The 23,489-nt window shown below is 42.5% G+C and overlaps 3 protein-coding genes across 4 annotated transcripts; 1 reads left to right on the plus strand and 2 right to left on the minus strand.

Annotated features, from left to right (window-relative positions):
- Window positions 1–964: 964 nt before the first annotated feature.
- On the minus strand, window positions 965–17,385 carry LOC306830646 (bridge-like lipid transfer protein family member 2). Of its 2 annotated transcripts, none has more exons than XM_079354236.1 (40): window positions 17,050–17,385; window positions 16,392–16,530; window positions 16,112–16,238; window positions 15,899–15,948; window positions 15,645–15,786; window positions 15,441–15,559; window positions 15,297–15,357; window positions 15,039–15,222; window positions 14,749–14,872; window positions 14,509–14,633; window positions 14,349–14,416; window positions 14,125–14,261; window positions 13,326–13,444; window positions 12,691–12,884; window positions 12,266–12,557; window positions 11,228–11,433; window positions 10,073–11,123; window positions 9,739–9,930; window positions 9,342–9,544; window positions 8,977–9,095; window positions 8,655–8,878; window positions 8,360–8,550; window positions 8,059–8,158; window positions 7,752–7,951; window positions 7,359–7,656; window positions 7,119–7,276; window positions 6,712–6,918; window positions 6,357–6,456; window positions 6,031–6,213; window positions 5,784–5,905; window positions 5,525–5,680; window positions 4,915–5,036; window positions 4,650–4,830; window positions 4,370–4,456; window positions 3,438–3,548; window positions 3,218–3,353; window positions 2,814–2,938; window positions 2,622–2,723; window positions 2,340–2,474; window positions 965–2,238 (listed from the first exon to the last, which is right to left on the minus strand). In XM_079354236.1, exons 2-40 carry the CDS (start codon window positions 16,460–16,462, stop codon window positions 2,053–2,055), a joined length of 6,708 nt encoding a protein of 2,235 aa, XP_079210362.1. In that variant the 5' UTR covers window positions 16,463–16,530; window positions 17,050–17,385; the 3' UTR covers window positions 965–2,052. The 2 variants fall into 2 exon arrangements, with proteins under 2 accessions (XP_079210362.1, XP_079210363.1); XM_079354237.1 differs by having other exon boundaries at window positions 16,392–16,533.
- Window positions 17,386–18,115: 730 nt separating this feature from the next.
- glod4 (glyoxalase domain containing 4) lies at window positions 18,116–20,814 on the minus strand. Its single transcript, XM_079354238.1, has 9 exons — window positions 20,627–20,814; window positions 20,386–20,435; window positions 20,150–20,270; window positions 19,839–19,983; window positions 19,295–19,431; window positions 19,096–19,182; window positions 18,851–18,964; window positions 18,681–18,767; window positions 18,116–18,594 (listed from the first exon to the last, which is right to left on the minus strand). The coding sequence occupies exons 1-9, from the start codon at window positions 20,714–20,716 to the stop codon at window positions 18,529–18,531; spliced, it is 897 nt and encodes a 298-aa protein (XP_079210364.1). The 5' UTR covers window positions 20,717–20,814; the 3' UTR covers window positions 18,116–18,528.
- A 379-nt stretch (window positions 20,815–21,193) lies between these two features.
- mrm3a (mitochondrial rRNA methyltransferase 3a) lies at window positions 21,194–23,163 on the plus strand. The gene is made up of 4 exons (XM_079354469.1): window positions 21,194–21,619; window positions 21,881–22,125; window positions 22,212–22,373; window positions 22,461–23,163. Exons 1-4 carry the CDS (start codon window positions 21,270–21,272, stop codon window positions 23,045–23,047), a joined length of 1,344 nt encoding a protein of 447 aa, XP_079210595.1. The 5' UTR covers window positions 21,194–21,269; the 3' UTR covers window positions 23,048–23,163.
- Window positions 23,164–23,489: the final 326 nt, after the last annotated feature.

Here is a 23,489-nt window from a genome sequence, read left to right on the forward strand (position 1 = left end):
ACAACACTGCTCAAAAAAATAAAGGGAACACTTAAACAACACAATGTCATTCTAAGCCAATCACACTTCTGTGAAATCAAACTGTCAACTTAGGAAGCAACACTGATTGACAATCAATTTCACAAGCTGTTTTGCAAATTGAATAGACAACAGGTAGAAATTAGCAAGACTCCCCCGATAAAGGAGTGGTTCTGCAGGTGGTGACCCCAGACCCTTCTCAGTTCCGATGCTTTCTAGCTGATGTTTTGGTCACTTTTGAATGCTAGTGGTGCTTTCACTCTCGTGGTAGCATGAGACGGCGTCTACAACCGACACAAGTGGCTCAGGTAGTGCAGCTCATCCAGGATGGCACATCAATGCGAGCTGAGGCAGGAAGGTTTGCTGTGTCTGTCAGCGTAGTGTCCAGAGCATGGAGGCGCTACCAGGAGACAGGCCAGTACATCAGGAGACGTGGAGGAGACCGTAGGAGGTCAACAACCCAACAGCAGGACCAGGAGCAGGACCAGCAGCACTGCCAGAGCCCTGAGAAATGACCTCCAGCAGGCCACAAATATGCATGTCTGCTCAAACAGTCAGAAACAGACTCCATGAGGGTGGTATGAGGGCCCGACGTCCACAGGTGGAGATTGTGCTAACAGCCCAACACCGTGCAAGATGTTTGGCATTTGCCAGAGAACACCAAGATTGGCAAATACACCACTGGCGCCCTGTGCTCTTCACAGATGAAAGCAGGTTCACACTGATCACATGTCAAAGACTTGACAGTCTGGAGACGCTGTGGAGAACATTCTGCCTACATCTTTAGTGTTACGCTGGAGAGAAATGTTTCAGCGTGTTGGGAGATTCATCGAAAGCGATTCCGCTCCAGTTCGAGCTGTTACATTAAAGCAACCACCTCCAACTTCCTGTTACTTCCAGATCAGCCCCTTTTATTATGTTCTGCACAGAAACCCAAACAACCAAGTGGGACTTAGACTTCTTTTATTGACCGATAAACAATAAGACATGAAGCTGAGAGAAATGTGACCACTTATTCAGTTTGAGAGATATGATCTGTTTAACTTAGGGCATTTTCTTCTTCAAAGAATTGTGACCGATATGACAGGCTTAACAGCACAGCTATGCAAGGAATTGACAGAGAACTGTGGTTACAAAAATATCAAAATACTTTGCATAAAAAAAGTGCTTTATTAAAATTACAAAAAACATACACTCTGCAATTAGCTGCATTTTTTTTTCTTTTGCCACAATGCCTTGACACAGAGTGCCACATGATACAACACATCAACTTGTTTCTGCTGCTTTGTCATTGATCTATTGCACCGTGTTGAAGTACAGTCAAGAAGCGCTGAGCGACACACATTCGTTTTCAGGTCAATTCTAAAATAGCATTTTGTGAGGGGAAAAGGCCTTCGTGTCAAACAGACAGTCACACAGCCATATATAATTTATCTGAGCTTTAACTGATTAAAAAAAAACAAAAAAACAAAAAAAAAATCTTATTTATCCATCAATGGCAATTCAAGATATTGAAGGTGCAAAAATGAAGTCCTATGTGTGCACAGTTGTACAGGTTAGACATGCATTGTTCCTGAGCCAGCAGGAAAAGGTTCTGTTTGCCTGTTTGTGTGAAGATGAGCTAGCTTCTTCTTCACTGTACTCCATGCAACGTAGGAGTTAATTACTTTGAAAGTAGCAGAGTGAGACTTTCTAATGGCACTGGGAAAACAAATCTTTATATATGTATATATATGTATTTTTATTTGGTCAAAATGGCACCCTGGTAATCTTGAAGCTCTTTGAGGGACTGAAATCTGACACACATCAGGAGTGTTTCTTTCAAAAACAAAAACTCAAATATTTTCTGAATTCAGCAGGCTCATATGATACAGTGATATACGCAACCAAAGGAGAATGAACGTTAAACAGTCTCCCTTTTTCATTGAGATTCACAAATCACAAAGATATGCCGACTGCCTGCTTGTTCCCTGATCCAAGTACTGAGAGAGCAGCGGCTGACCATCCAGTCGACTTCTTCAAGCTTTTCTTGTTTCACTTGCGTCGGCTGAAGATGCTTTTCTTGCTCGAGCTCTTGTCTGCAGCGCTCAGGCCGATGAGGAGCCGTGCCTTCTCATCCTCCTCCTGTTGCTGCATGCTGTTGTCCGACTTCCCCTCAAGCGTCTTCCCCCGCAGGTCTGAGCCCGAGGCCGGCTTCAGACGCAGCTTCTCTTTTATCATCTGAGGAACAAAGAAGAGCAAGATCAGAAATGCTTGAAGTCTTTGTCAGGTCAAATACAGGTTTTTGAGAGTTGGAATTCTTGGTTGTAAATGTTCTCCACCTGTGCTACAAGTGCTTTCCGGCTGTCCCTCTTCACAGCCATGGCAAAGTCGAGCCAGGTCCAGGTGTTGTTGTGGTACTCCAAACATGGCAGAACCAGGTTCAAGTCCTTCCAGTCCACACTACTCTTCTCTCCCTAAAAAGAAGTGATTTTACTTGATTTTTTTTGCACATTTATTGACAGGACAGCAGAGACCCACAGGGTCTCATTGTCCATAGTGGTAAACAGATATAATTATTAAGCTAGTTACCAATGTGGTAGATGTATAGCTCAGTGACAAACCTTATAGCTGACACAGAGGGGCACTTGTGGAATCTTGATGTAGATGAAGGAGTTATTCATGGCAGCTCGCTCCTTCATCTTGTCAATGTCATCAACAGGATACTGGTGGGAGGAAGTCAAAGAAGGCTGATTAGATTTCTTTTTTTAAAGTTGTTTTTACATCTGAGAAATGTAAACCCAAACCATGAATACCTCCGGAGCTTTCCTAAATGACCTCCTGACCCCAGCAGTACGGTTCAGCCCCTGGGCGACACCTTTGCTGGGGCCCATAGCACCCATGGTGTCCTCTGACAGCTGCCGAGGCTTGACAGGGATACCTGTGACACAGAGCACAGAAGAATCAGCACTGTGGCCTCCGTGTGACTCCGCAGTCAACAGCTTATACTCCCACCGAGTCCCCGACACGCGCAGCTCAAGGTCGCATGCAAAGGGTGAGAGCCTTTTAATAGCTCAGACGGATCACATAGCAGTGTAATGGGTTATTCAATATGACATACACACATCTGCAGAGAAAGTGAGCACTGTTATTGATCAGTTATTTAGAATAGATCACAGGCTGGAGATTAGACGAAGTGCCACTGCTGACGGAATCGCACCTGTGGTAACCAGTCTGAACTTGTCTTCCTCGTCCGTCACCTCCTCCTCCTCAACATTTCTTCCGGGGAAGAAAAATCCCATCATCCTTTTGAAGAACTGGTACATCAGCTGGATGGTGAGAGGCACCACGTTCACCTGACGAGCAAAGGAATCATGAAGCCTTTAAATGAAACGCGGGGAAAATGTGTCTTCGATGTGGTTTGATACGATGATCTTCACCTCAAAGTGTTCCTTCACAGAGATTCCTCCGACAGGGGGGCGCACTTTACTGAAGATACGCAAAGCAAACTGACGTCCTGACTGGCAGGGGCTTTGAGGGCGGAGTACCACCTGCAAAAAAGACAAGTTCATTTGCTCCATATTACAACATTAAAAACTTTGATTAAATCCTGTGAGAAAATTCCAATTTGATGTTCATTCAAAACTTTTTATATCACGATATGAACACAATATTGACAACACCATGACATTTAAAGTGCCAGTGTGTAAGATTTAAGAGGATCAACATTGATTATAATATTCACAAGTACAAAAATAAAAGCTGTTTTTGCGTCTTTAAAGTGAGCCAATCAGCTCACAACAGACAAAAAACAACACAAGATCAAAGCCCTTTTTTTTGCGGCCCCCCTAGGTTCTCCTACAAGTTTGGAGGTGAAGGCTGAGTGGAGATGTTCTACCTGTAGTTGACCCTCAATCATACACATTGGTCCTTTATGTGAACTTGCAATGAGTCCTTGGACATCCATGCATCAGTGAGTTCATGACTTTACATGCAAAAGTGAATATGACACTCTGAAGAGCCAGTGAGTGATCCATAGGTATGAACTAGATGGCATTAACATCAAGTCTGGTCATTTGAGCAGTACTGTACATACCCTCACACGCTGCACGGAGGAAACAAGGTTTAAGATTATCAGTAAAAAAGGAAGAACAACATTGAGTTTTGTTGTACAGTAAAAAGGTTAAAAATCAAGCTCACTGTCCACTGAAAATAAAAAGCAAAAAAACCCCAAAAAACTAAATCAGAACATTTTTATTTTTTTAAATCTTCATCAACAATTTATCTCTACAGAAAAACTAGATTGAAGTTTTATCTTCATTAGAAATAAAATATATTGAAGTGTCAAAGCCAAAAAGTGAGTAAAACAAACCTTGTATGCTGCATTGGGCAGCAGGTTGTTCATGGTGAACCAGCCCAACTCCAACAGATGCTCTGCAGTGTCATCAGATTTGTTCAGCTGTGTGAAGAGAGTTCAGACATCTATCATCCAGCAGTGGAAAATATGTAAATAAAGGAGGTAATATGACTGAAGAGTTGATTAATCCGGATAGTGTGTTCTTTAACGTCGTTAAGAAGTAACTCTACTTGTTCTGTCTGCACTGTATTCATCTGTCCCACTCCACACTGTTGTAACTCTGCGCCATGCTCACCTTACTGTACATGAATCTTTGCAGCTCCAACTCAGCAATCCCGAGTTGGCCGTCTTCTTCGGTCAAACACCAGCGCGCCTGAGCAAAGCAGATCTCGGTTCTCCTCACCACACTCACGTCCTCTGGGGGCTTACGCAGCTCCAGTTTGTTTGCCCGTTGCAGCTGGAAGTCCTTGAAACACCTGAAAGACAGAGAACACAATTATCGTTCACCTGTTTGGTCAAACTCTCTCAGTGTCGGACGTGAATGAGAGTCGCTGTTGGACCTGATGAGAATGTTGAGCTCTTCGCTCTTCATCTGCATGTCGTTCTTCTCCTGGTTCAGCTGGTTCTGGAGTCTTGAGTTGATATCCATCAGCTCGTCTCCGCTCAGTTCTTCTGCGAGTGCCTGTAGGATGACATTTTAATAAAGTATTGAGCACTGAATACCAAACATAAAACAATATCAATCAAGAGGAAAGGTTAAAAAACTGTAGGCTTTTTTTTTTATTTTTAAAAGAGGCTACATAACAAAAGATATCATTTTTTAACTCATGAATTGATCTTCGTGACAAACCAGTACAGTCTCTTTTAGAACTCCAAACATACCTGGCCAATAAAACTGATTCTGAAACAGATGTTTCTAACTCATGCTGACTCAAGTGACATCGCTTTGGGGCAAAACAAACAAAGTGAAAAACATTTCTTCTGGAGCGATAAAGGGTTGAACCAAGCTCATTTTATAAATCATTAATTCTACACTGGCAACTTTACATAAACTATCCCTGACCTCTTGCTTTTATTGGATGCATTTATATTGTTTAAGGAAATCATCTGTATTGTTTCTCCGGCTTAAATGACAGTATTAACTTGGCTGATGAGTGTTATTTGACTCACTCTGATGTTGGAGTAAATCTGCTTCTCCAGGCGTCTTATCTGTGCGAGATGCTGCCTGACCGCCTCCTGGAGGTGCAAGATGCTGCTGCGCTGCTCCTCAGGGTTACTGGAGATTTCCAGCTGGAAACGCACTCGCTGCTTTTTCTCACTGTGCTCCTAAACCAACCATCCGTCCAAATGAAAAAAAAAAAAAAAAAAAAATTAGGAAAAGAAGAAATACTGCGATGGAAACTTTTGACTAACCGATGCTCCAGCCTACCTTGCGTCTGGGCTCTACATGTAACAGCAGGTTGTTGACAATGTCTAGGATCATAGCGTACTGAACTGGGTTAGTGGAGATCTCAAGATCATGGTGGATGAGAGTGAAGGTGTCAACAGCCCCTGTCAAATCAACATAATAAAGGAGAGTTTGTTACCATCAACAATGTCTACAAAACAAGTCTATTCTATTCCCCCTTAAACTAGAAGTGCATTCTCCCGTGCAGTACATCAGCAGCCAGACATACCAGCCTGTTTTTTCAGCAGATCTTCTTTCTCGTGGTTATTCCTCAGCTCTGGAGGTTTGATCTGTGTGGCCAGCTCTGGGTTGATGTCGTGACTGTAACTGATGTAGTGCATCCGGCAGCTACACCGTGAGATGATACGCTGAACCTGCTGAGCTTCATTCACCTGGGCGGGCAGGTTCCAGTCTAAGGACAGACAAGTTTCTTTAATCATCAAGTGTACTCCACAGCATCATTGAAGCCCTTTGTGTATTCAGTGAAGCATTTTTACTGCTGAGGCGTGAGGTGTGTCGGATGAGGGGAATTTCAAATCGAGTTAAGTAATTCACCTGTAGTGGTGCTGACCATTCCTCCCACGGCCTGGCCACTCTCCATCAGCTCCAGCACTGAGTCCAGGTTACGCTGCCTGTGCTCCTCAATGTTTTTCACCTGAAGGTGAAGCAGAGAAGGAGTCAGGAACAAATCAGAGGAAAGTGCACTGACTGCAGACAAACCCGGCGGTTACGAGGAAACATTCATTGTCAAGTTAGTTTTCCTATTTTAAAGAAAGGTGCTAGAATATTACAACTGGTGCTCGACATTGCATTCCATTTGTGTCATTGGTGAGTTTAAATGAAAGCTCTTTCCTCATTGAATATTTAATTTATACATCTGATACAAACTCCAGGCGAGAGCCGTGTATACCTCCAGCCACAGCTGTCTGTCCTCTTGCTCAGATGGGTTCAGCTCCATGGTGGCAAAGTACTGCATGCCGTCTAGCAGACAAGTCCAGGTGGTTTTCTGCTTCAGGGTGTCATTGTACCAGGCTGGGTGGTGCTCACACTGGAGCAGCTGAGCCTTTGCTGCAGACACCAACACACAGCCGGCCGTCTCTGTGCCGCGCAACATCATCTGGAGACGGCAAAAGAAGAAGTCTATAACAACGTGGCGCTGCCAAGATTATGTATCCACATCTAATATGAACCCCAACCAAACTTGGCCCAACAAGTCTGGTTTAGTGAAGAGTTACATTAAGTAGGAATTTATATTAACATTTCCAGTCTACAAGTAATGAAAATAAAAACAGGGATAGCAATATCAAAATGTCAAACCTGACAGTTGACCAACTCAATAAACCAGTTGCGGTTGTAGACATCGTCTGTCTGACAGGCTGCAATACCGCAAAGCTGATCGCTGACACCAGAATCCTCCTCTGAAAACACCACAAACTTGTCCGTTTCCTCGATCAGTTTCTGGAGCATTGATGTTCCTACAAAAGTGAAAAAAAGGAGGTTAGCGGGACTTTAAAGACTGGGCTGTTGTTATTTTTCTGTGCTGAGTCGGTTCCTCACCTTCATGCTGACTTTTTTCTGCTCTACTGACAGCGGGCACGACTGGGGTGGTTGGAGCTGTGGTGGGAGAGAAGTTGGAAGGAGTGCGTTTGAGCTTCTTCGTCTGGAGCTGTGTGTCGATCCTCAGACCCTTCAGGGCTTCAGTGGAGAGATTTCTCTTCAGCACGGACGCTTTTTTATAACCGTCGTACAGCCCGAAAGCTATGTTCCTGTTTGTGGTGGTCCAGGAAGCACGCAGGTCCACCAGACGCAGTTTGTGAGTGTAAGAGTTGTTAGTCTCATCCTTCTGGTTCACCTCCTGTCAGAAATATGTCAAGGAGATATTTAGAAAGCAGCCGCAGTGTAAAAAAAGACAAAACAGATTTAATCAGCAGCCATCTCCAACATTTTTACCTCCTCCATCCGGTTGCTCTGTCTCTGGTAGCTCAGGGAGGACAAGCTGAGAAGATGAGTCTTCTTCACCTGAGCGTTGATCTGGTGGTCGGCGGTCTCGTCCCAGGTGGACGCCATCAGGTGAACGGTCACCTGAGAGAGCTCGCTAACCATCTGAGTCACGTTCCATTCAGAGATCAACCTCCTCATCACAGTGCCAGCTGAGACAGTACACAAAGACGTAGATTCAAATAGAATAACATAAAATGATTGACTTCATAGATGGATAATTGTTTCTTCTTGAGTAGTATGCAGTTAACCCGTGTACCCTGTGGAATAAGTCTCTGAGCCCCTCGTGTGAAGACGTGGCCTTTATTGCACTCCACCTGGACACCTCTCTGCTGGGCGAATGAGGCCCAATAATGCACCTAAAAAAACATGGAATATGATAGTTATGAGAAGTAAAAAAAAAAAGAAGAAAAGAAAGAAAGGTAAGAAGACAGTAACTTTTCGGTCAGAAGTCAAGACACATACTGTGCTCTGTACTGGACCGCAAACAACGCTTTCATGGTTGACACAGTGCAGAGTCTTTTAGTGGACTGTTGCTGGTTGGCAGCCCAAACACTTACTTGTAGTTGTGGGAAGGCAGCTGTGTAGGACATCTGTTTGTAGTGCTGACCCAGCTTCTTGCGCAAAGGCCTGAGGCTGTGGAACAGCTTCCCTCGGCAGATTGGACGAGACACACCTGTCCAGGTGGCCCAAAAGTTCTGCATCCAGCGCAGAGTGCTGCTGTACAGCAGGACTCGTGGCTGGGAGGCTTCTAAAAGAAAAAAAACGTAACCATGTTATGGAAAAAAAACACATGTTCTGATATGTAAGTGCACAGAGATGTTTTATCACAATAGAAAATCTAACCGCTCAAACCTGAGCCACAGTGCTGGTTAAGGTCCATGGTGATGGAGAGGTTGAGGTTCTCAGAGCGAAACGCTCTGTATGAATCATGAGGCTGTCCGGAGGTCACATCTGCAACGTTCTCGGCACAGCAGAGCATCACAGCATGGTGATCATCGGGGTTGCCATGGCAAAGCCATTGAAGGTCAAGGGTCATGCAAAGGTTAGGCAGGTGTAGAAAACAGATATCATCGTACCTGGTATGGAAAAATAAATACTTCTATCACAGAGCAGTTCTCTTCAAACACAGTGAAAAGTCTTAACTTGTTTAACTCGAGTGTTCCCTTGCTCTTACTTTGAAGCTGTCCTGACATTAACGTCTAAATCCCCTTTAAAAACAAACTGTCCCTGGTTCCAGTCGAAGTTCAGCTTGTTCCACTCCCAGTGCATGTTTTCTGTCGTGTTGTAAGGGTCCTGTACAAAGCAATGATTCAGGACAGGTTAGGTTAGAATACCACACTTACACTGACCTCAGCACTGAAGTGTAGAATCCAATGAACACTTCTTTTCTTTTTTTTAAGGGTCCATTTATTTTCAAACACCAACAGGATTGAGGTGAAAATGTTGACGATTCTCACAAATACAACTTTAATAGTGAGATTTATTCCATTATGGATCTATAGGACATTGATGACATAAGGTTGTTGCTGACTATCTCACCTCTGTAGCCAGCTGATGAAGATTGGCCTGCTCGATGTTCATCATCCACCGCCCATGCATAACAAGGCGACTTTTGTCCCACCAGGCCAGAGGTGGTGAGGGATCGACAGAGGGTTTGGTCAGCAGGTCAATGGACTGGCCAATCAGAGTCCAGGCAGGGTCCCAACATGGCCCCCACACAATAGTGTACAGCGATATGTTTGCTGGATGGAGAGGAAATTGAGAAGGACAGATGTTAACTTTGAGTTTGAACAAGTAAATCTGATAATGTGCAATGCTGTTCATGATTTTTTTGGATATGACAATTATCATTATTATTAAGAACCGTCGTATGACTAGCTTTAAGTTTTTATTTTGCACAGGAACGCAGAGTGATAGTTGTTTTATATTAACTCACATTTGAAATCATAATAGAACTTCAGTGGGGGCATATTTCGGTGGACCGTCACGTCTCCCCAGGGTGGACCCAGTGGGACGATTTCTTTGCGATGCGCCCTGGCCTGTCCATCCTGCTCCGTCCCAATGAGACGCCCTGACAGCTCCCAGTCTCGGATTTCAAACAGGTAGCGAGGGTAATCCCGAATTCTCACTGAGAAAGCAGAAAAAGAGGAAACTAATAAAATACTTTTATCAAATGTAGAAAATAAGCTGTGAGGCATGTTTAAAGTGTACATAAAAAAATAGTTAGTTCATTGTCAACAACTAACTGCAAATCATTTGTTTTAATTTACCCAAAAAGGCAGCCAGTTTACACTTGATAGCACGGCACCACTGGACCGCCAGAGGGAGTCCATCTCTGGGGAAAGGACTGATTGAGTCAATATCCCTTAGCTGCTCTCTCACTCTCTCTGGCCCATGAAGAGACTGATCAGCCAGGGCCATGAGCTCGATGTCTGACACGGTCCAGGTCAGCAGAGACTTCCTCATAGGTGTGTTGGCGTAGAGGCGGCGAGAGCGCTGAATGTAGATCTCGATGTGCTTTTTCTCCAGTGAACTATAGAGCTCTTCAATCTTTCTGGCTGGCAAGAGCTCTCCGTGCTGCTTGCGCAGTTCTGCCACCTTCTTATCCAGGAGCTGAAGACGCTTCGCACTTTCTTTGCTCTCATCCTTCATCAGCTCGTAGTTGTCACGCAGCTTGATTTCGAAGATGTCATCCAGGAAGACAAACGAGGACTGGCTGATTTTGAACACGAGGTCAGGCGGCAGCTGTTGCTCCACGGCGTCTTGGCTCTGGGAGCGATGCAGAGTCTTCAGCCACTTCTGCACACTTATTGCCATGTCAAAGGTGTTGGAGAAGTTGTACTGGTAGGGGAACTCGACAGCGAGAGAGGGACTAGTGAGGACCCAGACTCTGTTGTGAGGAGTGCTGAGGAAAGGGAAGGCGTCTCTGTGCAGCTGCATCTCCGTCAGCTCTGCGTGCGTCTCAACATCGAGACCTTTGAATGAGACAATGTTGTGGCCATCGAAGTTGAAGATCAGAGAAGGAGAACGTATGTGCATGGAGGCATCGTGCTTGGAGAGGGAGACGTCTTCTGTGTGCAGGGTAATGTAGTTCTGCTCGCTGACATGGGCCGTCAGACGAGTGCAGCCGAGTTCAACCCGCACACACAGAACTCTACCGCGGCCTGGACCGCTTTCCGTCTCTGTAGGTGTCTTCGGACTCTCCACTACTCTCTCTCCACAAAGCATTCTCCAACACTCCTTGGCTTCAGTCATGTGCTGATATAACACCATGTGGTCTGGGGGCGTCCATTCGACAGTGAGCTCCTCTTCACATTGAATCTGATTGAGAAAAAAAGTAAAAGAAAAAAAGAAAGAAAAGACATTAATACTGATGCAAAAAAATGCATACAGACCAGATAAATACGACGAGCAGATGTAATTACCTGTAAGGTGTGTGTGGTGATGTGGTAACAAAAGGCAACAGTGGTGAGTTTGAGCACAGGATGTGGGGTCTGTGAGGCAGGGCAACATGACTCCATGTTCTCTGTGACAGTTTTGATGGTTGATAAGCTGACACCATAAAGAGACACTGTGGAGCTCTCTGCAGAGCTGAGGACTCTGACAGCGTCCATCCGAAAAGAGGCTGCACCTGGAGAGAACACAAGAGAATAGACGACACAGGAGGTGATTAAAGATTGAAAGAAGTGTTTGTATACCAGGGCATTTGGTCCAATTAGATCATGACTATACAATAACCGCTCTATTAACCATTTCTTTATTTCTGAAAAATCTCTTTTTTTTCAGGATAAATGACAACAGAGTTGAAGCCTTTTTATTCTATTTTTTTTTTTTAATCTTAGAAGCTATGAATTGCAAACGGCAAAACTGTGAAAGCAGCAGTCAGCAAATTCCTCACAGATTCATTCAACTGACATTTTAAATGGAGAAAAAGTTTGATTCAGCATTTTACCTAAAGATGATGTACAAGTGTTTTTTTTAAAATCACTTGTTGTAAGTGCCTTTAAATGTAAGTATTAGCTGATTACATGTAATGTATCATCAAATTATTAAGTATCTTTTTTTTAAAAAGTCTTTTAATTGACTTATCATTCAGGCTGCACTGACGTCACATCGTTTTGGTCTTTGTAGTCTCTGTAGATAACAGGAGCACTAATTGCAAATATAGTTAAATAGATTTAGAATATGTTATTCTGATATTTCCCATATATTTGTAATGTTAAGGTGTTACTATGGCTTTGGCCTCGTACACCGTAAAAACTCGAAACCAGGGTCGACATGTTAGTTCTTTTGTGTTTTTTTTGTACACCTTGCTGAGAGAGTTGCAGGATTGGGGCTGTCTTGAACATAAAGCAAAGTCTCAACACAGTATGCATCAGTCAGTGAACTACTAAAAGTCAGCGGAGCGAAACAAAAACGCTTCAGCACTGTGCAACGTCTTAACATATCCTGAAAAAGCTTACCAGCCAGGTTGGAAAGGGTGAACACATTAACGTCCTCCAGAGAACAGTCCAGTTTGAACAGCATGTGCAGCTGTGAGGACGGGATATGTCGGACAGTATCTTCACTACGGGGAGACACTGAAGCCACATCTGAGAGCTGTGTTTCACGAGGAACACAGAGGAGGGACAGCAGGCGGGACAGACACAGTGCACATGTCTCTGAAAGCTCCACTTGGAGCCCTTTCAAACTGGACTCCACGCTCAGACTCGGAGACTGGCTGCTCGACTCCAGGTGGGGTCTGTTGTAACTGCCCTGGATGGATCAGAGTGAGGTGTGCACAAGGACGTTTTAATATACTTATTCCAAAAAATATATGAAAATCAATATCTAGCATCATTCAAAACACGTAATTAAAAAAAAAGAACACAGTAATTTGTTTTCCTACCTGAAGAGAGACTGAGTCTAAAATAAGCGCTTCTCCCCACACATGTTTACCGGGAGGGTGGGGTGCTTGTTGGATATGAGACCCCTGACCCACTCTCCACCAGAAGTTGTCCAGCGACAGTGAGGCCCTCTGGTGCACATTCTGGGACTCTGCACTTTCTGGGTCAACTTTTTTGTCCAGAAGATGCTGCAGTTCTTGATACAGGAAGTTAAAGTTGTCAAAAAAAGATAAAGAAAGAAAGAATTTAAGGGTGGGGAATAATTTGCTGCATTCGTGTCACAACAAAAAGAAGAAAGCTGTGAAAGCCATAATGATTACACGGATCATAAGTTAATGTTTAACACTAAAAGGGCCTTCTTAGAAAATGAACTTATCTAAATCAAGCTTGGCATGTTTGACAAAGGTTGGCACAAAAGTTCTCTTCAGATTTCTAACTACAAAGAGTTCAAAAAGAAAAGTGTTCTAAGTAGAGTTGCACATGATGTTCACGCATTTTGAAGTAGCTTAACACATGAAGCTGAGGGTGTACTTTTCTAAGCGACAAAAACATCACATGACATTCCCCCTCCCTTCTATGTGTGTGTGTGCGTGCGTGCGTGCGTGCGTGCGTATGTCACAGACTGTGTGTGTAATACCTGCGCAGGCAGAGAGGAATCCGAGAGCGAAAGGTGTCGTGTCACCCAGCTGAACAGACACGTTAACGTTTGACACGGACGAGGTGACCATCACGGGAGCATCCAGGTGAGGGAGGCGCCTGAGGAAAAGGAGGGTGGGCAAATAATCTAATGGACTGTACAACGTGACAAAAAAGGCCATGGAGCCACGAAGAATGAGCGATGGGGAAAACACAAACATGGATGATGACAGAGAAATAGTAAAAGGTGTTAGATTATGAGAAAATGGAGACTTGGTTAAATCCACAACATGATTGTTAAAAACTAGACATGCTCCCATTTAAAATCCTTAATAAAACATTAACTGTTAAGTAGCAGTTTAAACTATCACTTTACAAGCATCATGCATGTCATGGCAGCTCAAACAACGAGGTTTTATCATAGAGCGTGTCCCATCAGAACTAAAGAATATTAATAAGATAGTATTTTGATGTACTGTTCTGACAACGGGAGCACAAATAAACACATGGAAGAACAGATCTGCCATAGGTATGACATTACTGTCAGGCATGAGTGCTGGGAATCAGTCTGAAATTTGAACATCAATGCTGAGGAGTGCTGCTGATGGGTCCCTCCCGTCCACACTGCCGACGTGTGTGTCACTGTGTGCATGGCATGAGAGTCGTGGCTAATGTGTGACTCCGTAAATCAGCACAAGACGGGGTATTGTTAGTGATGACCGGCTGGTCATGGATCAAGACCAAGCTGCTCATTAGCTGGATGAGGATGTAAAACTAGAACCTTTACTTTTGCAACTTGCCTTTTCCGATGTGCTGCCTTCCTGTGAATGAGCTGTTCCCATGGAAATAGGTTTAGCCAATGGGAGAACTCCTGGTGACGGTAGTGGATGATGCAAGTGTTGACTGTGAACGATCCTGATATATCAATTGATGTAACCTAAAAGTTAAAAACAAATAACCTACAGGTGAATATATAAACTATAAGTTAGGTATTTATCATGTGACCATGAGGAGCCTTCCTCACCTGCACAGTGGTCTTCAGGCTGTTCACACAAAGGATTCTTTGCCGACTTTGCGAGAGGAGAAGGCCATCTGCCAATTAAATGACAAAAAAATACAAATGTGTTAGTCCTTTTTTTTTTAGTTTGTCTACATTGTGTCAGGCACCCAGCCTGTCGACTCACCCTCCAGAATGAGCTCCAGGCTGCTCTGGGGAAAGCTAAGCTCAGGGGTGAAGCTTTTTAGAGGCAGCTGCTCATCGTCACGTCCATAGCAGACTTTTAAAGACCTCAGGGTCCAGTTCAGGTGTCTGTGCAGGCAGGTGAGAGAGACAAACAATGTTAAAGACAGCAAGTCATTCATGATGAGGATCCAGTTGTTCATAATAACCAAGAGATGCAGTTTGGGGTAAAATGTTGACTCACCTTTTTTGGCTGTGCATGGACAGGGTTACATTTGTATTATCAAATTCCACATTGACCTCTTGGGGAATCAGCCGATGAAACCTTTCAACCGTCTCAGTCTGAATGAAGTCAACGATTTCAGATTCTGAAAGGAAACAGAATTATTTTACATTGCATGTTTTTAAAGGAAAAGCTGATTCATCAACATTTGAGAAGTGCACATGATGAAGATTACTGTGTTTTGATTGGTCATTGTCACAGCTACCTTTTTTAAAATCATTCAGATGAACTACTTCAACATGTTTGCTCACCAGATCCCTCCTGAATGCTCTTTTTTGGGGAGATGGGCAGCAGGAGTTGGCTGAGAAAAAGCCCCTCGTGCAGTTCTGCTATAAGTGTCCTCACATTCAAAGACAGACTACCTGGCTTCATGTCTGGTAAGTTCACATCTCCAGACAGCAGCAGGCTCAGGGCTACTTCAGCCAAGCATATATCCTACAAAAGGACAACATGTTAACCAAACACAATTCCTCACAAGTCGCTATTCCAGAGTAATGAGAATAACTCACCAGTTGACTGCTTTTAAGCACTTTACTGCTTAGCTGCCCGACTGAGAAGTCCCACGCCAGCCTGTGATTAAATTTAGAAAATTGTAAAAACATGATTCTTTGTTTTCTGTTCAATTTCAAAACCAGGGCGTAAATGTTATTTACCTTTTACTCTGGTGGTCTAGCAACAAAGTTATGCCTGAAATGGTCATGTGCCATAGAGACTCTGACAGTGCGATGTTCAGTACCATCACATTGATGGAGCTGACGTGGAATGACAGCAGCTAAAGACGACAACAAAACAAGTGAGTTATTATTTCCTAACCTAGTCTAGATAACAAAGGTAGGACGTATAGTAAGAATGCATACTTGTGACAAGAAGCGCAGTGTTGTAGAGCTGACTGAAATCTTCCCTGGCTTTGTTCCATGGCTTTTCTTTACCAAAGGTTTGAGCGGTGTTTGCAAGTCAAACCTTACTCTGGTGTCACCAACACACAACGCTAAGTATCTCCTGAACACAGAAAAATGTGAAAGTGTTACGTATACACCCACAGCTTTTCTTTCATTTGCAGGAAAGATTTGATCTAAAATGAAAAAAAAACAAAACAGATGGGACAACTTACGGCAAATCCTGGTTTAGCAGTTTACTTGAAATCCATATCCTGTCGATTTCCTGTCAAACAAGAGTGACCGTAACAGAGAGTCAAACTCTTGTACAGTTTTTTTTAACCAAACATTGTCTTGAATGATTTTTAAACAGTGGAAAAAACAACGTGGGAGAAGCAGCACTGAATGAGCACGCAACATAAATGTCATGTAAACACAGTGTGTCTCACCAGAGTATGCTGGGGGTGAAATTGGATACTAATTCCTTGGACAGAAAACAGCCCTACTGATTTGATCTTTAAATCAGCGTTCAGTGCAGTCTGAAAAAACCGCACAGCCAGGGTGCACATGAGCCACCTAGAAGGACAAGACAGCAGCACACATATCTTAGACTGTGAATAAGGTTTCCACTAAAGTCATGTAACATTTCTGATTTGTGTGCAGTGCTAGGTGAAATCACTCAGTGCTGCCCGCAGCACAAGAAAGCATTTGCATGCACACACATCTTACCTGAAAATGACACATAGTAACACAACTCCAAGCAGAAGGATCAGAAGGCAGAAAATCAAAAGCAGAGACATTGTTGTCCCAAAGTTGTTCACACCCAAAACGAGTTCATGGGTCAGGCTGCTCCTCCGTCTGCTGCCAGCTGCTGTCAACAAGGAAGATGTGCACTTCAGCTTAACATGTTCACTGTCAGGTGCTTAGTTAGTGACAGAAAAAACAAACAAATATCCATAACCTTTCTGTCACTGCAGCAGCACATTCGCATAACATCTATGATTGTATTTTTGTCTGCTAACTCTAACAGCAGACTTTGCTGTGCTAACCTTGCTACTAAAGCACAACAAGAAATAACTCTACGCTAAACTTTAATAGCACAACTGTGTGTCAAGCTGACATGTGCACTTCTTCATTATTAGCAACACAGAATGGGCAAAACGATGGCTGTCTGCTAACAGCTGGTAGTTTTAGCCCACACATGAAATAGTTAAAAGTATGCCCACCGCGTCATCCACAAATCTGTAGCAAATCTGTGCTAGCATTGTAGCATGCTAATGCTACTGTTAATCTAGCATAGTTCACACACAACTTCATTCTTTTCCAGTGACTAACTTCAAATGTCATTGTCTTAAGTAAGTAGTAGGTAAGACGCAAGCGTACATACCCTGACATGTTCACACTGTGAGGTTGTCGTCGCTCAGCATAGCTCTGCTAACAGCAGCTTCCTGTGCTAATGTTAACTCCCCTCTATGCTCTGCTGGCAGTCCACAGCTGCACCTACTACACCTAGATTCATTTATTTCAAACATAAAGTGTTTGAAATAAACCAATAACATCCAGCTGATAAATACCCTCTAAATCCACACACACACATTCAAAGTGTTTCACAAAGTTGAAAAGTAAAATCTGAATTTATTTGAGCATGTAACTGAAGAAATGACAGGGACCACATGACTTCTCTTTTACCACAGCAAAGGACTCAAGTCTTGTTTCTTAACCGGAAGAAGCCATCATTAAGGCTGGGTGATTTTTACCTGATATAATATACCCAATAAAAATGATTGTCATCAGAATATATCAAAATATGACAATACATGATACCATTTGAATATTTTATGTTCAAAGTGTGCCATGTCTAACAAAATGAAAGTAAGTTATTATGGTGCCCTATTAAAATGCTCCAAAATTACTGAAAAACGAGGGGAAAAAACAAAATATAAAATAATGGAACTGGAAACTTGGTCTTAGTTCACCCATTTCTGGGACATGTGAGACTTCCCTGGTGAAGGCAGTTTCCTTGACACATGAGAGAAGAGAGAAACTATTTAGAGTGAAAATCATCTGACCACATGCCTGTTAGGAAAAGTATGTTTTGTCGAAGGGAAACACTCGGGCCTTCAAAGACAATGCTGAAGCTACCCAGGGACCCATGACACTTAGACAAATGCAACATAATGAAACTCATGTAAATACTTTTTCTTGGGTGACAATCACCTGGAGATAGTGTTCCACGGTTAATTGTTGATACTCAAATCTGCATAATTTCAAAATAATTGCCCCTTGGTGAAAAAAAAAACCCCTACACACTCCATGTACACTCAATGTCATTATATTTTGCAATAATTAAGAGAAACTGCAGATTTGTCACTAAGTTAAACCATTAACAACACTATAAACATACCTATACTATTAAGTCATGTTATGACACCGTGACAAACTACACAGTTAAATCCTTTGTATCATTATTTAGTTGTAAAGAGTGTAGATTGAAATGTTTATCTTGAACACAATAACCAAACAATAAAACAGAAATAATGTTGCCTTGTACTATAACAGCAATATTTATGAGCATTCATTGGTTCATTGTCTGTTTAAGACATGTTAAGTTTAAGTTTGTTCCTATGTCTCTGTTTCATCAAAAGGCTTTTAAATCAGACAAAATGTCTAAATTAAAAAAAGTGCCTTTTCATGTGCCTCACAGCAAACTTCCAGGCTTTAATATATTTCATACTGTCTGCCCCAGATCAACGAATACAAGAATTACAAGAACATTTATGATACAGGTTCCTTGCACAGAGACTAATCATCATATCAAGGGGTGAGAAATAGACAATAAACAATTCTTCAGACAAGCCTCTTCATCTCATGCGGTGGCCTTCTGTTTGTTGTGTTTGGCAAACCACTCGTCGCTTTTGTCTTCATCCATGGCCTGAAAGTGTGAGGAGCATGAGGTTTGGTTACTACTAAACACTTTTTACATATTTAACAGAGGGAAAATATTTCAGCCACACTGACCTTATCAAGCAATTCATTTCCTTTGGGGTCCACCATGGACAGCTGCCTAAAAGCTTCATCTCCCACAAAGCATATCTCATGTCCATCCTGTAAGAAACATCACGTTTATATTCTTTTAACAGAGACTGATTTCACTTGATTTAATCATTGTGCATTTATAACTCACTTACTGGGTCAGCCAATATAACCACCTCCACTGTTGCTTTTCCTGGAGTGTCCAAACTAACTAACGGAGTAAGAATTTTCTGTTTTTCTTTTTTCATCAAAGCTTCAAGGTCAGGCAGCTGTGGGATGTAACAGAGCACCCATCCATTTATTTTTTTGTACCACTTAGTATAGGTAATGGAATTTAAGATGATTTTTTTAGCCACTAATTAAAAAAGCACAAACATGTATTCATGGTATAATGTCTTACTTGCTCGCGTGGACATGAAAATGCTATTCTCCCAAATGCTGTTCCATGATTAACGGTCCCGGCGATATCCTGAAGCTCCAGTTTACACTGCAAATAGCACAAATACAGCAAGAAACATAAAGTTTAACATACACTCCTGATTAATGAAGACAAAAAATAAACACAATTTTTATTAGATAATCAAATTTACTCAACTCACCTGAGAATCTGCAAATCCTATCAGTACTGTTTTCTTCTCCTCGTTCCTTTCTATCATGTTCATGCCCAGGAGTTTGGTCCAGTAGTGGGTCGATCTCTGTAGGTCTGATACTCCGAGACAAACCTTCTGCACAGGGTCTGGAAACAAAGGCTTAAGGTTATGTACTGATGATCAATAACAGATGTATAAGCAGAAGACCAGACATAGACACCTGCAAAAGAAATAAGGAGAGCTTTTGCTGAGTGCTTTACATGTACTGTGTACTGAGGCTTACAGTTTCAAAGCGGACAGGTCGAGTTCAAATCCGACTTGTGGCCCCTTTGCACGTAATTTCTTGCTCTCTCTTTTTCTCCCCCTGATTTCTGACTCTATCCACTATCTCACTACAAAAGGTTTTAAAAGCCCAAATGAAACTCTAGAGATATTATTTACTCATGTTTTGTTTAAACATAGTAGTTTGTATCAATTTCTTAATATGAAATAATATGAAATCCCTTTGACTAAACAATGAAAACTCTTATCGATGCAGACGAGTGACACACACCACAGGCAGGCTGCTCTTTGTCCACAATGTAGAAAGGATATCCTCCTGGAGCCTGGGTCAGATACAGAGCATCCTCTACCTCAGTAAGAGGCCATCCCAGACGTTTAGCATTGCCCACAGCTTTGCTGGACTGCAGAGTTAATCCCTAAGGTAAAAATAAAGAAAAGAAGACACATTATAAGGCTTCTGTATATAACACAGCATGTTGCAGTCCTAAAGTTAATAAATCATCTAATTCTGTAACGCAAAGATCTCTCTTTGTAATCTTGTAAGCCACTTAAAGTAAAGTTTCTAAGTTAACTCTTACTCACCAAGAAGTCGTTGCCAAGGTGGTATTCTCCCACACCATAATTGTATGTCAGTTCAGCAACAAAATGGTCATCCTCTGGACCAAAGCCTACCATTGTCTTGCTCCATTTCCCATCGTAGGGTCTGCATGGAAACAGGATGATGACAAAAATCAGTAGGCCTACAAGGACATTAACAACTCCTATCTGTCACACAACGTGTTAAGTGCAAAGTTCAGTGAACTAAGCATATTTCGTACCCATTACAAGTTGCTTTACAGCCTTCCTCAAACTCTTCATGGCGTAAAATCTACAAATGGATCAGAATTAAATTAGCGTGCACTAATAAACACATGTGTCATGACAAAAGAGAGACAGGAACTGACCACAATAGAGCTACGTAACAATTGTGCAACAATAACATGAGCCGATTATCACACACAAAGTTTCTCAATGGCTTCAGTCAGATCTGGCAGAACAATGAGGGTTAAGAACAAGTACCTTCATGCCAAGAACATCTCGGTAAAACGTTGCTGTTTTGGCCCTGTCACCAACTTTGAAAACAAAATGCAGTGCTCGTCTCGAAGCCATAACTCTTTCAGGAGAATGATGTCTGTTACAGTCTATGGTCTGTACAACAGAGCGCAGGGAGCGATTAAGCTTCCTGGGTGATCGATTTTTCTGTCGTCGATTGGTCTAAATGCATCTGCATGTACCATTTACCTTCATTGAAAACGAATAATAGGTAGATATTATTTCATTTTAAAACAATTATTGATACACCATTTTGGACAAACCAAAAGGTTTATTTTTTTATTTTTATTTTTTTTTATTGAAAAGGACACAAACACGGGCATTCAGATAAATGGTACCACCCATAGCTGTCGCCATTTATTAAGATTTGCAAGAAGAAAAAAAAAACCCAGAAAAAAAAAATATGTTCAAAAGAAATAAAGAAAAGCTTACAAAAAAGTAGTTTGAATATGTTCCAGGCCACTCATCTCTACTACAGTTACAATTGTCACTCACACACCCGTTCAAATGTATTCATTTCTTTGTATAACCACTAGAGGCGGTAAGAAGGCCAGCTTGCTCTGGTACACTAATTGTCAAAAAAAAGAAAGGAAGAAGAAACGGGGGAAAAATGGCAGCTTACATGAGAAGCGTGATGTGTCTTGTTTCTACAGAGCGAACTGTTTTTCTAACAAGGGGAAACGGTGTCATCGCTGAATGTAGACGATATGTACGCGGACTCAGGAGGAAACCTGTGCGAGTGATTTTACCAGATGAAGTCACCAAGCCTCGTGCAGCAGTGCAGACTGTGAAGAGGGAGAAGGAGGCAAAAGTCTCAGATAAATCAAGACAGTTTAAAGACAACCACTTTGTCGGGACGAGGAGCAATGCACAGCCACATATAAAACAGACACCTGATGATGTTGAGTCAATTGATGGACTGCGTTTCGAGAGGGCTTTCCCTGGAGATAAGAGACTGGCGTGAGTAAGAAAAGCCTCCACGAAGGGAGTAACTAACATTTCACAATACTGTCATTCAACGGGAAAGATTGATCAGGAGTCAGGACCATAGACTGTCAGGACAGACATCTTCATATTTGAACCCCTCCCCTCACTCACTAAGGACAGTCAAATGATGTAATATAAACACAAAGGAACAGTTTGTAGGGCCTTTACAAGTCCACAATGTTTTTTTTAATCATTATAGATTTCACTGTCTGTTCACTTTTCTCTATCATACAGGAGAGTAGTGAGTGTTGCCCGTTCCAGGACTTTTCGGGAGCACCAGGGTAAAATCCTCCTGGAGGGCCGGCGTTTAATCTGTGATGCTCTGGATGCTGGTGCCAACCCACAGATAGTCTTCTTCAGTACAGTGGATCGACTTCGAGAGCTTCCCGTAGACAAGCTGAAAAGAGCCACGTTGGTCAAGGTCAAGTTTGAGGAAATCAAGATCTGGTCTGACCTTGTGGCCCCACAAGGCGTGATTGGTGAGGGTGACGTGGTGTTTGAGTTGGTCCATCACCAAGCACTGATACTGTAAAATTGATGCTGACTTGCACCTTTTCTTCTTCAGGCATATTTTCTCGTCCTGACCCATCACGGTTGAACTTTGCAAATAAACGTCATACAGTGCCTTTGTCCCTAATATGTGACAATATCCGAGATCCGGGCAACCTTGGTACTATGCTACGATGTGCTGCTGCAGCTGGCTGCCATGACATCCTGCTCACCAAAGGTACACCTTTGTTATCAATTAATGTAGCTCCACTACTGAAAAATGATTTACTTCTTCTTAAAATCTGTTTCATTTTTCCTACCACAGGTTGTGTTGATGCATGGGAGCCTAAAGTTCTACGTGCAGCAATGGGTGCACATTTCCGACTTCCCATTTACCCCAACTTGAGCTGGCACGACGTTGAAAATCACCTCCCTAAACAAGTGACTGTCCATGTGGCTGACAGCAGCTGTGGCACTGACGCAATAAGAGAAACAGAGGAATCACGAGGAAACATGTCTCTCAAGTCCTCCAAAGCAGAAGACTATGGATGGACCAGCACAAAGTCTAGTAAAATACAGCATGAGGAGTATGACTCCGACTCCGATTCAGATTCCGATTGTGAATTTGAGGGACTACAACTTCCCAGAGTGGACACGAAACTGTACCATGACAACTGGGCCCAGAGACCCATGGCTCTGGTGATTGGTGGAGAGACACAGGGTTTGAGCATTGAAGCAGTCCAAATGGCTGAGAAAACTTCTGGTCACAGGCTCTTTATTCCTGTGGTTCCTGATATGGATAGCTTGAATTCAGCCATGGCAGCTAGTATACTCCTGTTCGAGGGCAGGAAGCAACTTTTAAAAATAATGCAGATGGCTGGTAGGAAACAGCGATCTAAAGCCGAGCAGTAGATTTCATGGTGATAGCAGTATCAATATCAGTGTGTTTTTCTGTGTTCATTCGTCCCTGTTACTAGAGACTGTATACAGTCATTTCATTGCCCAAAATAAAAAGCCGAATAAAATAATCTCATCTGCCTTTGTCATTTTTTGAATACATGTATCTAAAAATGATTTTAGTGTTTCTTTTATCATTTGGTGTTTCAGAATATTTACTCGCTCCACAGCATCATCTTGAACAGGACTTTGTATAACACATGTTCAGTGCATTATCAATAGTGTTTACAGAGATGTTTTCTAAGTTCTATAGGGAATAAACATCCCCTTACTTTCTGTTGGTGCACATTGTAATTAGGATTGGCTCATAACTTATGATTCATGTAAGAATACTTTTGAGACAACAGAATGGATACATGCCTGGTCGTGGTTGGCACGATTGGTGTTAATGATTGTT

Source organism: Symphodus melops (genome assembly GCF_947650265.1).
Source record: "Symphodus melops genome assembly, chromosome: 10".
NCBI lineage: Eukaryota > Metazoa > Chordata > Actinopteri > Labriformes > Labridae > Symphodus > Symphodus melops.

What these genes read in the sequence shown, in the direction of transcription:
- LOC306830646 (XM_079354236.1), bottom strand. Translation starts at nt 16,462, where the DNA reads ATGTCTCTGCTTTTGATTTTCTGCCTTCTGATCCTTCTGCTTGGAGTT. An exon ending in ATTCCTCTCTGCCTGCGCAG is followed by an intron (nt 12,885 to 13,325) that starts GTATTACACACA and finishes TCCTGTATCAAG; the next exon opens with AACTGCAGCATCTTCTGGAC. An exon ending in TCACCACACACACCTTACAG is followed by an intron (nt 11,124 to 11,227) that starts GTAATTACATCT and finishes TTTCTCAATCAG; the next exon opens with ATTCAATGTGAAGAGGAGCT.
- glod4 (XM_079354238.1), bottom strand. Translation starts at nt 20,716, where the DNA reads ATGGCTTCGAGACGAGCACTGCATTTTGTTTTCAAAGTTGGTGACAGG. An exon ending in TAGGATTTGCAGATTCTCAG is followed by an intron (nt 19,183 to 19,294) that starts GTGAGTTGAGTA and finishes TGCTATTTGCAG; the next exon opens with TGTAAACTGGAGCTTCAGGA. An exon ending in GAAATGAATTGCTTGATAAG is followed by an intron (nt 18,595 to 18,680) that starts GTCAGTGTGGCT and finishes TCACACTTTCAG; the next exon opens with GCCATGGATGAAGACAAAAG.
- mrm3a (XM_079354469.1), top strand. Translation starts at nt 21,270, where the DNA reads ATGGCAGCTTACATGAGAAGCGTGATGTGTCTTGTTTCTACAGAGCGA. An exon ending in CCTGGAGATAAGAGACTGGC is followed by an intron (nt 21,620 to 21,880) that starts GTGAGTAAGAAA and finishes TCTATCATACAG; the next exon opens with GAGAGTAGTGAGTGTTGCCC. An exon ending in GGCCCCACAAGGCGTGATTG is followed by an intron (nt 22,126 to 22,211) that starts GTGAGGGTGACG and finishes TTTCTTCTTCAG; the next exon opens with GCATATTTTCTCGTCCTGAC.